We start from the raw sequence: 13,431 nt of genomic DNA on the forward strand, positions 1-13,431 counted from the left end.
GGTATCTGCATCTCACGGTATTTCAGAAGATGCTTCCAAGGCCTATGAAAGGGTTGCCAATGGGGAGTTGGGTGCACAGATTTTTTTTTTTTATTATTATTATTATTATATGCTATATACTAATATATATTTATTTCCTATTATGCCGGTTATGAATATCTATAGACGTGGTCCCTTGAAGTTGGGCATGGCCAAAATTACACAAGTGGATTTCCCTCCTCGAGAGACCGTAACTTATACAAAGGAGACACAGACCCCAGTCGTCACCCATGAAAATGAAGGTAAATGTGTTATATTACTTGTTTTAGATGTAAACAATTGTGAATATTTAGATATATGGTATTTTTTTTGTTATGGGTTTTAATCGCGTAAGGGCAGTACTTGACATTAAGCACTTAAGAGCCAGTGCCTAGGGCGGCAATTTACGCCGAGTGGGCAGAAGAAGAAGACCCTCGTAATTATAATTGGACATTAGCATATTTATCTTTTTTTATCTTTTCTTGACTTAACATGAAAACATGCTACCGGGAGTAAATCTAGTACATTATCTTCACAACGTTTTCTGACATAGAGAAAATATGCAACAAAACGTTTAACAGAAACTTTTATACAATTCTTAAATGGTCACTGTTAATTACATGTCATGCAAATATGCGAAACCTTGTAATATATCTTATTAGAGAAATATGCTTTTTTTATTTTAATTTTTTTTTTTTACACTGCTTACCCTTCCTCCTGAAGTCAACATTCTCTCTGGAAAAAATGCTAAAATCTATCTTGGTCAAAGCAAAATGGACTGCCAGCTCACTGATGGATTAGCTAATAATTGCCTATTGAAGTCTATAGAGAAGGCAGGAGCAAGAGTGAAAGATGAAGGCGCTGACACAAACATTGTGCTCCTTTCTAGTTTGTGTTTTATCTCACCCCAGCACTGGATTCACAGCTGCATTGCTCAGTAGTGCTGTAAATTTCCCACCCTGCTTTTGCTTCTTCTGATCATATGCTACATAGAGAAAATAGAGTAGGAATGTCTGCATGTGCTGTGCATGATAGAAGCTAGTCTTCACCGATTAGCTCAGAGGCCACTGAAAATTGGAAATAAAGCCTGCAGAGGAGAAAAACTGCTGCAAAAATGTAGGTTAAAGTCCTCTAATTGGCAGAAAGTGTTATTCCTCGTGTTCACACACGACAGCTTATTCTGAAGAGTAACCTGAAACGCCAGGTTAGGGTTAGTTCTACACAGTCCTGCCTGCTGGATTTTACCCTCTCTAGGTAATGAGAAGAGTTGAGAACCAGGCCCCCTTGGCTAAAAAGGGAATAGGGGCCCATATCTCGGGAACAGAGAGGTTCAGGAACAAACTCCAGATTCAGGAGAATGGTGGCATTTACACCAGGTTAAAAAAAAATAAATATATATATTCTGATAAGTGGCAGTACTAGTTAGGTTGTGCTGATGGGAGAGTGGAGGGGGAGAATCTTTATGGCATAATTTCTGTACAAATAGTCAGTATGTACCGCTTTGCAGGATATAGTAAAATACTATGTAATGTCACATGTGACAAGATCCGCACATTATATATGTATATATTCATTTGCTTTAAAAGCTGTTAAGTTCTGAAGAGATAAAATGATCGGATGCCAGGGTACAGAGACAGCTCTTAGGGAACGGCGCTGAAATAAATGAACCCCTCCTTTTTTATTTTTTTCTCCTCCTTTTTTATTCTTAGATGAATCTGTAAATAACAGATTGACAGACACCTGAAATTGTCCTGACGGTAATCAGCTCCAATGTCGAGATTAGTCCAAGCTCTTCAAAAAAAATGAATGTGTAGATGTCGTACAGCACGCACAAGTCTGCGTCGGGTTACACCGCAGCTGCCAGCGCCGGTATAGAGATGGTCACAAAATCCCCTATTTATTACCCGTCTGAGCATCATAATAATAATGTTTATTTATATAATGCTCAGCTCCCGCCAGGAATCTGAAATGATTTCCAGTTACCAGTGAAATCCTGATACTGTATATAAAGAAGACACAATATCCAGGAGATAAAAGCTCTGCACGTGGCATCCAGAGGAGATTCATAGTCGCGGAGACTTGGGTCAGAGCCGTCACACATCTTCAGAGGCCGACAAGGGCAGGAACAATAACTAATGCCGCAAATACTCTGACCACGCTCTGCCTGCCGATCATACATAGAAACACTTCAGGCTCAGCGTCCCTTTAATCCTGGGGTGTTGACGCGCGTTTCATGCCTTTATTCCATAGGATATATACATCAGGACTATTAATCTAAATAAAGCCGGCCACGTACACCAGAGTAATGACCTATATTGCACACATCAGCCATTGTTTTGTGTCTCTGTATAGAAAAGCATACTAGAATACACTTTACTATACAGTGGGGAAAAAAAAAAGATTTATACACTGGGACAATGGAGACTTATGGCTATGGAAACCCAGGAAAATAAATGTGAACAGGCCTTTATGAATGCAGTCTATTGGTCCCAGTCATCGGCTGTCGTAGGCTCGGGAGGCTAATGGCCTATTGTGGAATTCATGAATAGGGATCCATCATGTTTGTTACTGTACCGTGAGATCGTTATGTCAATTATCACTGTGTGCATTATCCCTGTACTGTGACATTTCTGTGTTTATTATTGCTCTATTGTGACAACACTGGACACATTATCCCTGTACTCTTACTTCACTGGGTGCATTTGCCCTCTACTGTGACAGAGCTGGGTGCATTTGCTTTCTACTGTTACATTGCTGGGGGTCATTGGCCCTCTACTGTGATATTGCTGGGGGTCATTGGCCCTCTACTGTGATATTGCTGGGGGTCATTGGCCCTCTTCTGTGATATTGCTGGGGGTCATTGGCCCTCTTCTGTGATATTGCTGTGGGTCATTGGCCCTCTTCTGTGATATTGCTGGGGGGGCATTGTCCCTGTACTGTGACATCGCTGGATGCATTAGCTTTTTACTTTGACATCACTGGGGGCATTGGCCCTCTACTGTGACAGCACTGGGTGCATTGGCCCTCTACTGTGACATTGTTGGGGGTCATTGGCCCTCTACTGTGACATTGCTGGGGGTCATTGGCCCTCTACTGTGACATTGCTGGGGGTCATTGGTCCTCTACTGTGACATTGCTGGGGGTCATTGGCCCTCTACTGTGACATTGCTGGGGTCATTGGCCCTCTGCTGTGACATTGCTGGGGTCATTGGCCCTCTGCTGTGACATTGCTGGGGGCATAGGCCCTATGCTGTGACATTGCTGGAGGCATTGGCCCTCTGCTGTGACATTGCTGGGGGGCGTTGGCCCTCTACTGTGACATTGCTGGGGGGCGTTGGCCCTCTACTGTGACATTGCTGGGGGGCGTTGGCCCTCTGCTGTGACATTGCTGGGGGGCGTTGGCCCTCTGCTGTGACATTGCTGGGGGGCGTTGGCCCTCTGCTGTGACATTGCTGGGGGGCGTTGGCCCTCTGCTGTGACATTGCTGGGGGTCGTTGGCCCTCTACTGTGACATTGCTGGGGGTCATTGGCCCTCTACTGTGACATTGCTGGGGGTCATTGGTCCTCTACTGTGACATTGCTGGGGGTCATTGGCCCTCTACTGTGACATTGCTGGGGTCATTGGCCCTCTACTGTGACATTGCTGGGGTCATTGGCCCTCTGCTGTGACATTGCTGGGGTCATTGGCCCTCTGCTGTGACATTGCTGGGGGCATAGGCCCTATGCTGTGACATTGCTGGAGGCATTGGCCCTCTGCTGTGACATTGCTGGGGGGCGTTGGCCCTCTACTGTGACATTGCTGGGGGGCGTTGGCCCTCTGCTGTGACATTGCTGGGGGGCGTTGGCCCTCTGCTGTGACATTGCTGGGGGGCGTTGGCCCTCTGCTGTGACATTGCTGGGGGGCGTTGGCCCTCTGCTGTGACATTGCTGGGGGGCGTTGGCCCTCTGCTGTGACATTGCTGGGGGGCGTTGGCCCTCTGCTGTGACATTGCTGGGGGGCGTTGGCCCTCTGCTGTGACATTGCTGGGGGGCGTTGGCCCTCTGCTGTGACATTGCTGGGGGGCGTTGGCCCTCTGCTGTGACATTGCTGGGGGGCGTTGGCCCTCTGCTGTGACATTGCTGGGGGGCGTTGGCCCTCTGCTGTGACATTGCTGGGGGGCGTTGGCCCTCTGCTGTGACATTGCTGGGGGGCGTTGGCCCTCTGCTGTGACATTGCTGGGGGGCGTTGGCCCTCTGCTGTGACATTGCTGGGGGGCGTTGGCCCTCTGCTGTGACATTGCTGGGGGGCGTTGGCCCTCTGCTGTGACATTGCTGGGGGGCGTTGGCCCTCTGCTGTGACATTGCTGGGGGGCGTTGGCCCTCTGCTGTGACATTGCTGGGGGGCGTTGGCCCTCTGCTGTGACATCGCTGGATGCATTAGCTTTTTACTTTGACAGCATTGGGGTCATTGGCCCTCTACTGTGACATTGCTGGGGTCATTGGCCCTCTGCTGTGACATTGCTGGGGGGCGTTGGCCCTCTACTGTGACATTGCTGGATGCATTAGCTTTTTACTTTGACAGCATTGGGGTCATTGGCCCTCTACTGTGACAGCATTGGGTGCATTGGCCCTCCTACTGTGACATTGCTGGGGTCATTGGCCCTCTGCTGTGACATTGCTGGGGGCATTGGCCCTCTGCTGTGACATTACTGGAGGCATTGGCCCTCTGCTGTGACATTGCTGGGGGCATTGGCCCTCTGCTGTGACATTTCTGGAGGCATTGGCCCTCTACTGTGACATTGCTGGGGGGCATTGGCCCTCTATTGTGACATTGCTGGAGGCATTGGCCCTCTGCTGTGACATTGCTGGAGGGCATTGGCCCTCTGCTGTGACATTGCTGGGGGGCATTGGCTATCTAATGTGACATTGCTGGGGGGCATTGGCCCTCTACTGTAACATTGCTGGGGGGCATAGGCCCTCTACTGTGATGTCACTGTTTATTGTATATTTTTATGTATTCTTCTTTAAGGCTGGCATTATAAAGACTTGTAATAGGTAAATTTCCCCCACAGTAATCTCTTTATTTATTTTATTGAAGTCAGTGGAGGAGGAAGTCGCATGTTTTATAATTGTATTATGTCTCAAAAATCCACTTGGTTATTTACTGTGACAAGTAAATGGGATTTCTGGGATAAAAGTTTGCTTTCCTAACTTTTGCCCTTTGCATTCTTTTCCTTTCATCAGATTTATAGCGCAAGTTATCTATTTCTCCTTCGCCACATTGGGGGATACAGGACCATGGGTGTTATGCTGCTGTCGCTAGGAGGCTGACACTAAGTTGAGACTAAAAAGTTCGCTCCTCCCCTGCAGTATACACCGTCGTGCTGGCTTCCAGAGACCCAGTTCAAGCTTAGTGTCTGCAGGAGGCACACAGGGTCTGCTATTCAGACCAGAATTTTTTTTTTTCATTTGATTTTTTACTATTTGACTTTTTTACCTGGATGAAGGGGTGACGGAACCTTTCAAGGCTCCGATCTCCCCGAACCAACAACAGGCGAGCACGGAGAGTGTCGCCTCTCCGTTTCCCATCCTGCGATGTGGGATACCACTGCCTGAGCTGATTCTAGGGGCGACGTGCCCCTTCAAGGTCACCGATACACCCCCCCCCCCACCCACCCCTTAACAGACGAGCACATGGAGTGTCACCTCCACGTATCCTCTTCTGCAACCAGGCCTATTTCTGGACATTTTGCCCTGCCCACCAGGTTATACCCTTGGATGCTCAGAGGCACTCTTCATCGTGGCGTCCGTGCAGCCCCCACTGCATCACCACTTAAAAAAGCGGATGATGGAAGGAGGCGGACGGTTCCTCTTCACCCTCCTTTTAAGGGGATGGAGGCTCCCCCAACCCTACATCGTCCTAACTACCCCGGACACAGCTCTGACCTGCGGCATCTGCCATCACCTTCATATCGGGGTAAGTGCCACCCGGGAGGGGTCGTTTTTCTGGCGGTCATAGGAGGGCTCCATAACGGCAGGGTCCCCACAGGGCTCCGCGGCATCTTTGCCGGTGGTCCGCGGGTGCGCGCCGGTCGAAGCCAGAAATTTAGCCCCCGGCTTCGGCCTAGTGCGGGCCGCATCCCGATGGGCCCTGCCCGCATCACTCGTGCTGCCCCCAGACTTGGCGCTTCTCGCTCCTTGCAAGACTATCTCCCAGCTCTCTGCTCCCGGAGGGTCACAGAAAGGGTTTAGCCGCTTCTAAAGCCACGATAGCCAGATGGATCCGATCAGCTATTCAAGAATCTTATTGGGTCAGGGGCAGACCTATCCCGGCGGGGATTAGGGCACACTCTACTCTGTCGGTGGGTGCTTCCTGGGCCATTTATCACCAGGCGTCGGCAGAGCAGGTTTGCAAGGCCGCAACATGGTTCAGCCTGCATACTTTCACGAAGCACTACAATGTCCACATTCAGTCTTCTGCGGATGCGGCCCTTGGCAGACGTATTCTGCAGGTGGCCGTTGCGGTTTTATAGTCAGTTGGTACACAGAGTTATTTGGTTATATTGTTCCCCACCCAGGGACTGCTTTGGGACTTCCCATGGTTCTGTGTCCCCCAATGTAGCGAAGGAGAAATAGGGATTTTTGTGTACTCACCGTAAAATCCTTTTCTCCGAGCCACTCATTGGGGGACACAGCATCCACCCTGTTAGCCTTATGGCTCGTTCCCTTTTTGGTTCTTGACTTACTCTGACATGTTATACTCTAATATTATGTAATATGTTGTTAATGATCTCCTACTGCTTTTGCACTGAACTGGGTCTCTGGAAGCCAGCACGACGGTGTATACTGCAGGGGAGGAGCTAACTTTTTTTTGTCTCAACTTAGTGTCAGCCTCCTAGTGACAGCAGCATAACACCCATGGTTCTGTGTCCCGCAATGAATGGCTTGGAGAAAAGGATTTTATGGTGAGTACACAAAAATGCCTATTTTGGCCTTATTCAGACCTCTCTGATGTAAAAAAAAACAAACAAACGGATATTCATGAGTCTTTTGGATCAGATTTTCATCGGTACAGTGTTTAATTGGTGATTTTTCTTGCATGCAAACAAAAAAAACCTGCCATGATTTTTTTTTTTTTAAAGTCCCATAGACATGTATGGGTGATTTCTGATCCATAACTAGGGACAGGAACAGACACGTGAACAGCCCCATAGACCATACATGTTATATCCGTGAAATACAGTTGGTGGAATGAGGCCTACATTGACATATTAAAGAAGTGTCCTTTTGTCTTCATTTTGAGCTAATCTATGCCGCTACACCTTTATTCTGCAGTATGGAATAGTGCAATATGCTGCATTTTATCGTACAGAAATTATACTGCTTTAGCTTTTAGCTAAAACCAAGGATATTCTGTCAGCAGAGTAAACCACATGAACACTGCCCTTAAGAGGTTCACCTAGAATGTAATTAATTGGCCCCATTCATGTATGTAAATGGCAGCCTGTCCTAGACACGTGTCGGGATGGACGGCAAGCAGAAGAATCACTGCTCCTGAGACTCAGCTGTCGAAGAAGCTGCATCGTAAGCTCACATACAGGAGCTGCCTGAGATGGGCTGCGGTAGGAAAAGAGTAAAGAAAAAAAAAAATCTCAGCTGACTGCGTATGGAGGACGATAGCTGGAGAAAAAATATTTTGTGCTTGGTCAGACGAGGAGAAGATTTATTTCTTCTCCTGCACAGCCCTTCTCCATAAGTGTGCTTACGACAGAGCTCCTCTGTCAGTTGAGACACAGGTCTTTGGAACTGGGTTGCTGGAAACACGTTACTAGGATGGGCTTTCGTTTAATATATGTGATAGGGGGGCTATTTTATTACCACCTTGGAGTACCCCTTTAAAAAAGAACACTTGGCACATCATCATATGCTTTTACATCACACTACTGTGATAATACAGTAGGTTACCGTACCACAGTCATTCCAACGATAACCCATTAACTCCCTTGGATAACATTGTTGTTTCCCGTCATTTATTTCTAATTTTAATAGACGGCTTGTTAATTGAGCTCTATTTTCCCATCAGGCTTTTGTTTTACAGAATTAATCTAAATTCTGACTCCGAACATATAAAGTGGCCGCACTTGACACCTATAAAGACTAGGTTATCACTGGGAATGCCAACATGCAGATTTTTATTTTTTGACATGCAAGACACGCGGTAAATATACATATTTTAAAGCCCTCGCTTGCTCGCCTGGCTGTCTCCTCCGATTCCCTCCTTCATGGGGCATGCCCAAAATCTTAAATGAAATCCTGCTCGAAAATCTTTGATATGAAGACACCTTGAGCTTAACAAAAGGCACCCATTTCACAGATGATTTAACTTTGATTAACCTGCTCCGCGGCAAAAGATTATTCAGACAACTGGAATTTTACTCTATAGTGTTATTGCCGGCTGCAGCCTAATTTCCAGAGCTGTTTTTCTTTCCATCTCGCCAAAATACATCACAATTTTGATGTTATCTCCAAGTAAAAATTCACCGGTTCATTAAACGAGGCTTTAGCATCTATTGACAAGAGGTTTGTCATCGCTTAAGGCAACCGCTACTTTTCTGCCATTTTTTACTACACTGTGTGTAACCTTAGCTCTCCTGTCAGGAAAAGCATGGAGTTAACCACTTAGGAGACGGCAATGAATATTCATTGATCCATTGACATGACATCCAGGGTCTTAACAGCTTGGAAGTTCAAGAAAAGTTGCAGTTTTTTTTTTTTTTTGTATTCCTTTGTTTTATGTCTTTTATTATTCACTGCACTTTACCAGCTGTAAATGAATGGAAAAATAACTGGAGGGGGAATACATCATTTTAAAAGGTAGGAGAAAATGGTCATGCATAAATGCATTACAAATCCGTGACATACATTCTTGTACTATCAGATCCCAGAGACAGATCATGGAATAATTACTCACTTTACCAGTTTGACTTTTTTTCTTCTTCTGTTGACTACAGAAGATTTTTTAACACTTGGAAAAAGTACCGTAGACTGAACCCCAGACTGGTTATATCACGTTGGTACCGCTTTATATCATCTATACAGATTCTCTGACCATTCATTTTAGAGTATGTTCACACTGAGTTTTGGGTTGGGACACACATTTTCTTTTCTTCTTTCTATTTTTCATTTTTTTCTTTCTTTTTGTCTTTCTATTTTTCTTTCTATTTTTCTTTCTTACTTTAATATGCTTCTGTGCCCAAAAGTATTCTCAGAGTGATGCCTTTATTGGCTGTCCAGAAAAAATATATTTGCAAGCTTTCATAGCATTGAGGCTCTTTCTTCAGGTAGCTTTACAAATAAATAAAAATTAAAGGTATCACTCCAAGAATACTTTTGTCATTTTGGGGCATAAAAGTATTTACATCGATTTTTTTTTTTTTTTTTTTTTTTTTTTTCTCTTTCTTCTGGTCAACATGGTGCGAAAATACAATTTTATTTTTTTACTAAAAAAAAAATCCACTTCCAAAAATACAAGGTTTTTTTTTGTTGCCTTTTTTAATGCACTTTTTTTATGCATGGGGTGTTTTTATTTCTGCTTTTGTTGATTCAGTGGTCAAATTTGAAGCTTTTTTTTGGGTTTCTGGAAACACGTTACTAGGATGGGCTTTCGTTTAAAATATGTGATAGGGGGGCTATTTATTACCTTCTTGGAGTACCCCTTTAAAAAAAAGAACACTTGGCACATCATCATATGCTTTTACATCACACTACTGTGATAATACAGTAGGTTACCGTACCACAGTCATTCCAACGATAACCCATTAACTCCCTTGGATAACATTGTCGTTTCCCATCATTTATTTCTTATTTTAATAGAAGGCTTGTTAATTGAGCTCTATTTTCCCATCAGGCTTTTGTTTTACAGAATTAATCTAAATTCTGACTCCGAACATATTAAAGCGGCCGCACTTGACACCTATAAAGACTAGGTTATCACTGATTAATCTAATAACATGAACACACAAATGTTCACCAGATTAAACGATTTTTCACATGTTAAAACAATTTAGTTTTTGCAGATTTTGTGACAAATATCGCAACTTCTAGTCTGAAACCCTTCAACGGTCCATCATAAATAGCGCCTGTCGCCACTCCTGATATGTCAGTGTTAGTAAATACTCCCATTCCCCATAATATAAGGAAACTGGAGCATGTTTTCTCAAGCCTCTATGTAGCATTGGTTCTCTATTAGTCTTCCTAGAAATTTGAATAAATTGACAACTGGGTGTTACCAGTTGTGGGCGTGTTACTTTATATTCTGAATTTGCCCTATCAGTGCTATCTGCGTTGGACCACATCCCTTTCACAATAGGATTAGGATTGCCTAGTTGTCAATTTCATGTCTTTCCAGGTGGAAAAAACGGAGAAACTGAACATTGCAAAGTTTTAAAGGGCATATGTCAATAGAAACTGCCCTCCTAAGCCGTATATGTAGGCCATAGGAAGCTAAATAAAATGATACCTTGATATATGCATTCCGATGTCTTATTCCAGAGGAAACCACATTTTTCGGAATATGTAATTGAGCTGTTAAGATCTATGGGCTGGACATAGATCTCCCTGAGACTTTCTTTAGAGATTATTTTAAAGGAGGCAGTGTGAGACATGTAGGTCAGTAGAGCAGACTGTCAATCATTACATTTCTCACACTGGTAACTTCCCCTTTCAACTAAAATAATCTCTGAAGAAAGTCTCGGGAAGATCTATGCCCGACCCATAGATCTTAACAGCTCATTTACATATTAAGGAAAATGTGTATTTCTCTAGAATAAAATGTGGGACCGCATATATCAAGGTATCACTTTATTCAGCTTCCTATGGCCTACATGCCCATATATATGGCTTTGGAGGGTTAATCCTACCGACAAATTCCCTTTTAGAAAAGGTGAACCAGGTTTCCGTTTTCATCTTAAATGGAAGTTTTTACTTAAATGGACATGTCAGGAGAGTGCACTTATTTTTTTTTTATACATTATCATTGCCCTGTGATCTTTCCTACCTTTTTTTAATTTATTTTTTTATTTTATAAAGGCGGTCCTCACCATGGATAGCACTGCATCTAGGTTTGATTGTAACATATAAATATGAGTTACACTTGCCTCATACAACATTGAAGCAAAAAACGCCTTTTTCTGTTGCTTCATTGGGGGACACAGGAACCATGGGGTGTATGCTGCTGCCACTAGGAGGCTGACACTATGCAAATAAAAAAGTTAGCTCCTCCTCTGCAGTGTACACCCCACCGACAGGAAGTAGGATATCCAGTTTAGCTTAGTGTCAGTAGGAGGTGGACACGGGTCTTTCATTAGACCCATATCTACCTCCGTGTGCGTCGTTTCTTTTCAGGTTTCCGGAGGGATACAGTGTGAACGGTCACAACTGTAATCCCACGCAGTACAGCGTGTACTGCCACCCCATATCCTCATACGTCTGTCCTGCAGGACCCATGACTGTCCTGTCTCCGTCTCCCACCCACTCGCCCACCAGAGCCTGTCAGTTGGAATAGACGCGGATGTCCCACATCGAAAGATCTTCGTCCGGTCCTGCCTCCATTCCCCTACCCATTTGCCCACCAGAGCCTGTCGATCTGAGGAGACGTGGACATCCCATATCGCAGACGATCTATCCTGGACGGGGAGGTACTTTCTCTTTCCCCCGCAGGTTACGGTGATGTCAGGAAGAAGAAAAGAAGTTCAGGGAAAATCTTGATTTCTTTCAACCTTTGCAGCGCCCTTCTGTCCTCCGCCCTGTAATTTTTATAGAGGTTATTAGCTTGGGGAGCCTTTCCTGTCACTCACGATGGAAGTGGGGGCACTGGGCATTCCATCGTGACGTTTTGAGGCTTCCGCGCCCCCCCTCCCCTGGTCCGGCGGTGACTTGCTGTAAATCTAGGTCCCGACTTCTCTCGTGCCTAGTTACAGCGTTGACTCCGCCCCAGTCCTCTCAATTTCCGGGCGGGCTTTTCATCCGCCCATCACTCTCTCTCTGCCTCTTCCTGCGCAGGGCACTAGCTCCGCCCACTACTTCCAGCTTTCCTAGTCGCCCTGGGATCGCCGCCATCACCTCCATTAGGCGCGTCTCAGAGTTAGTGGTTCTTTCCTGTCTCCCCATTTCTTGGTTCTTCACCAGGGTAAGGTAGTTTTACGGCCTTCGTCGCCTCTTCTTCCCAGGGTGGTGTCCTCCTTATTACCTGAATAAGATTGTCCTTCCCACCTTTAGTCCTGCTCCGACCTATTCTCTAGGGCGTTCCCTGAACAGGCTAGACCTGGTCAGGGCGATGAGGATCTTTTTGTCTAGGACAGCCTTCTTTAGGAAGACGGACCGTCTATTTGTCATTCCAGACGGTGCGACAAGAGGCCTGCCAGCCTCCAAGGCTATGATTGCTCTCTGAATCAGAACTGCTATTCTGGAGGCTTACCGGGTCAAGAACAGAGTGACTCCTCCTGGGATTAAGACTCTGCCCCGGGCAGTGGGTGCCTCCTGGGCGGTGCACCATGGGGCATCTGCCCTACAACTTTGCAGGGCGGCAACCTGGTGTTCCGTTCACTCATTTGCCAAATTTTATAAGCTCCATACCTACGCTTCGGCAGTTGCCAGCCTAGGCGGAAGGATCTTGCAGGCGGCAGTGGTGAGTTCTCCGACCTGAATGGAGTTTTTCTGCTGTTCCCTCCCCAGGGACTGCTTTGGGACGTCCCATGGTTCCTGTGTCCCCCAATGAAGCGATAGAGAAAACAGGATTTTTGGTTGCTTACCATAAAATCTGTTTCTCGGAGCCTCCATTGGGGGACACAGCTGCCTCCCAAGTTGAACAGCTCTGTTTTATTGTGTTATATTGTTACAGTTTGAGTTTCTATCTTTTACACGTTGCTTCTCTTACTGCTGCTTTCTCACTAGCTGAATATCCTACTTCCTGTCGGTAGGGTGTACACTGCAGAGGAGGAGCTAACTTTTTTATTTGCATAGTGTCAGCCTCCTAGTGGCAGCAGCATACACCCCCATGGTTCCTGTGTCCCCCAATGAAGGCTCCGAGAAACAGATTTCTTTATCGCCTCTCATTGGGGGACACAGGAACCATGGGTGTATGCTGCTGCCACTAGGAGGCTGACACTATGCAAATAAAAAAGTTAGCTCCTCCTCTGCAGTATACACCCCACCGACTGGCATTATACTCTTCAGTTTAGCTTAGTGTCAGTAGGAGGTGGATACGGGTCTTTCATTAGACCCTTATCTACCTCAATGTGCGTCGTTTCTTTTCAGGTTTTTCCGGAGGGATACAGGGTGAACAGTCACACCTGTAGTCCCACAAAACGGACTATGAGTACGGCGTGTACTGCCACCCCGTATCCTCATAGATCCCTATCCAGGACCAAGATCCTA

The 13,431-nt window shown here is 45.7% G+C and overlaps 1 protein-coding gene across 6 annotated transcripts in view; it reads left to right on the forward strand.

Moving 5' to 3' along the window:
- The window catches only part of DYNC1I2 (dynein cytoplasmic 1 intermediate chain 2), a 135,756-nt gene that overhangs the window by 56,713 nt on the left and 65,612 nt on the right, over positions 1–13,431 (forward strand). For all 6 annotated transcript variants that reach the window (XM_069733138.1, XM_069733133.1, XM_069733135.1 and 3 more), the window contains one exon: positions 166–281. In XM_069733138.1, the coding sequence (XP_069589239.1) occupies positions 166–281 (116 nt within the window). The remainder of the gene's footprint in view (positions 1–165; positions 282–13,431) is intronic.

This window comes from Ranitomeya imitator, chromosome 7 (assembly GCF_032444005.1).
Source record: "Ranitomeya imitator isolate aRanImi1 chromosome 7, aRanImi1.pri, whole genome shotgun sequence".
Classification (NCBI taxonomy): Eukaryota; Metazoa; Chordata; class Amphibia; order Anura; family Dendrobatidae; genus Ranitomeya; species Ranitomeya imitator.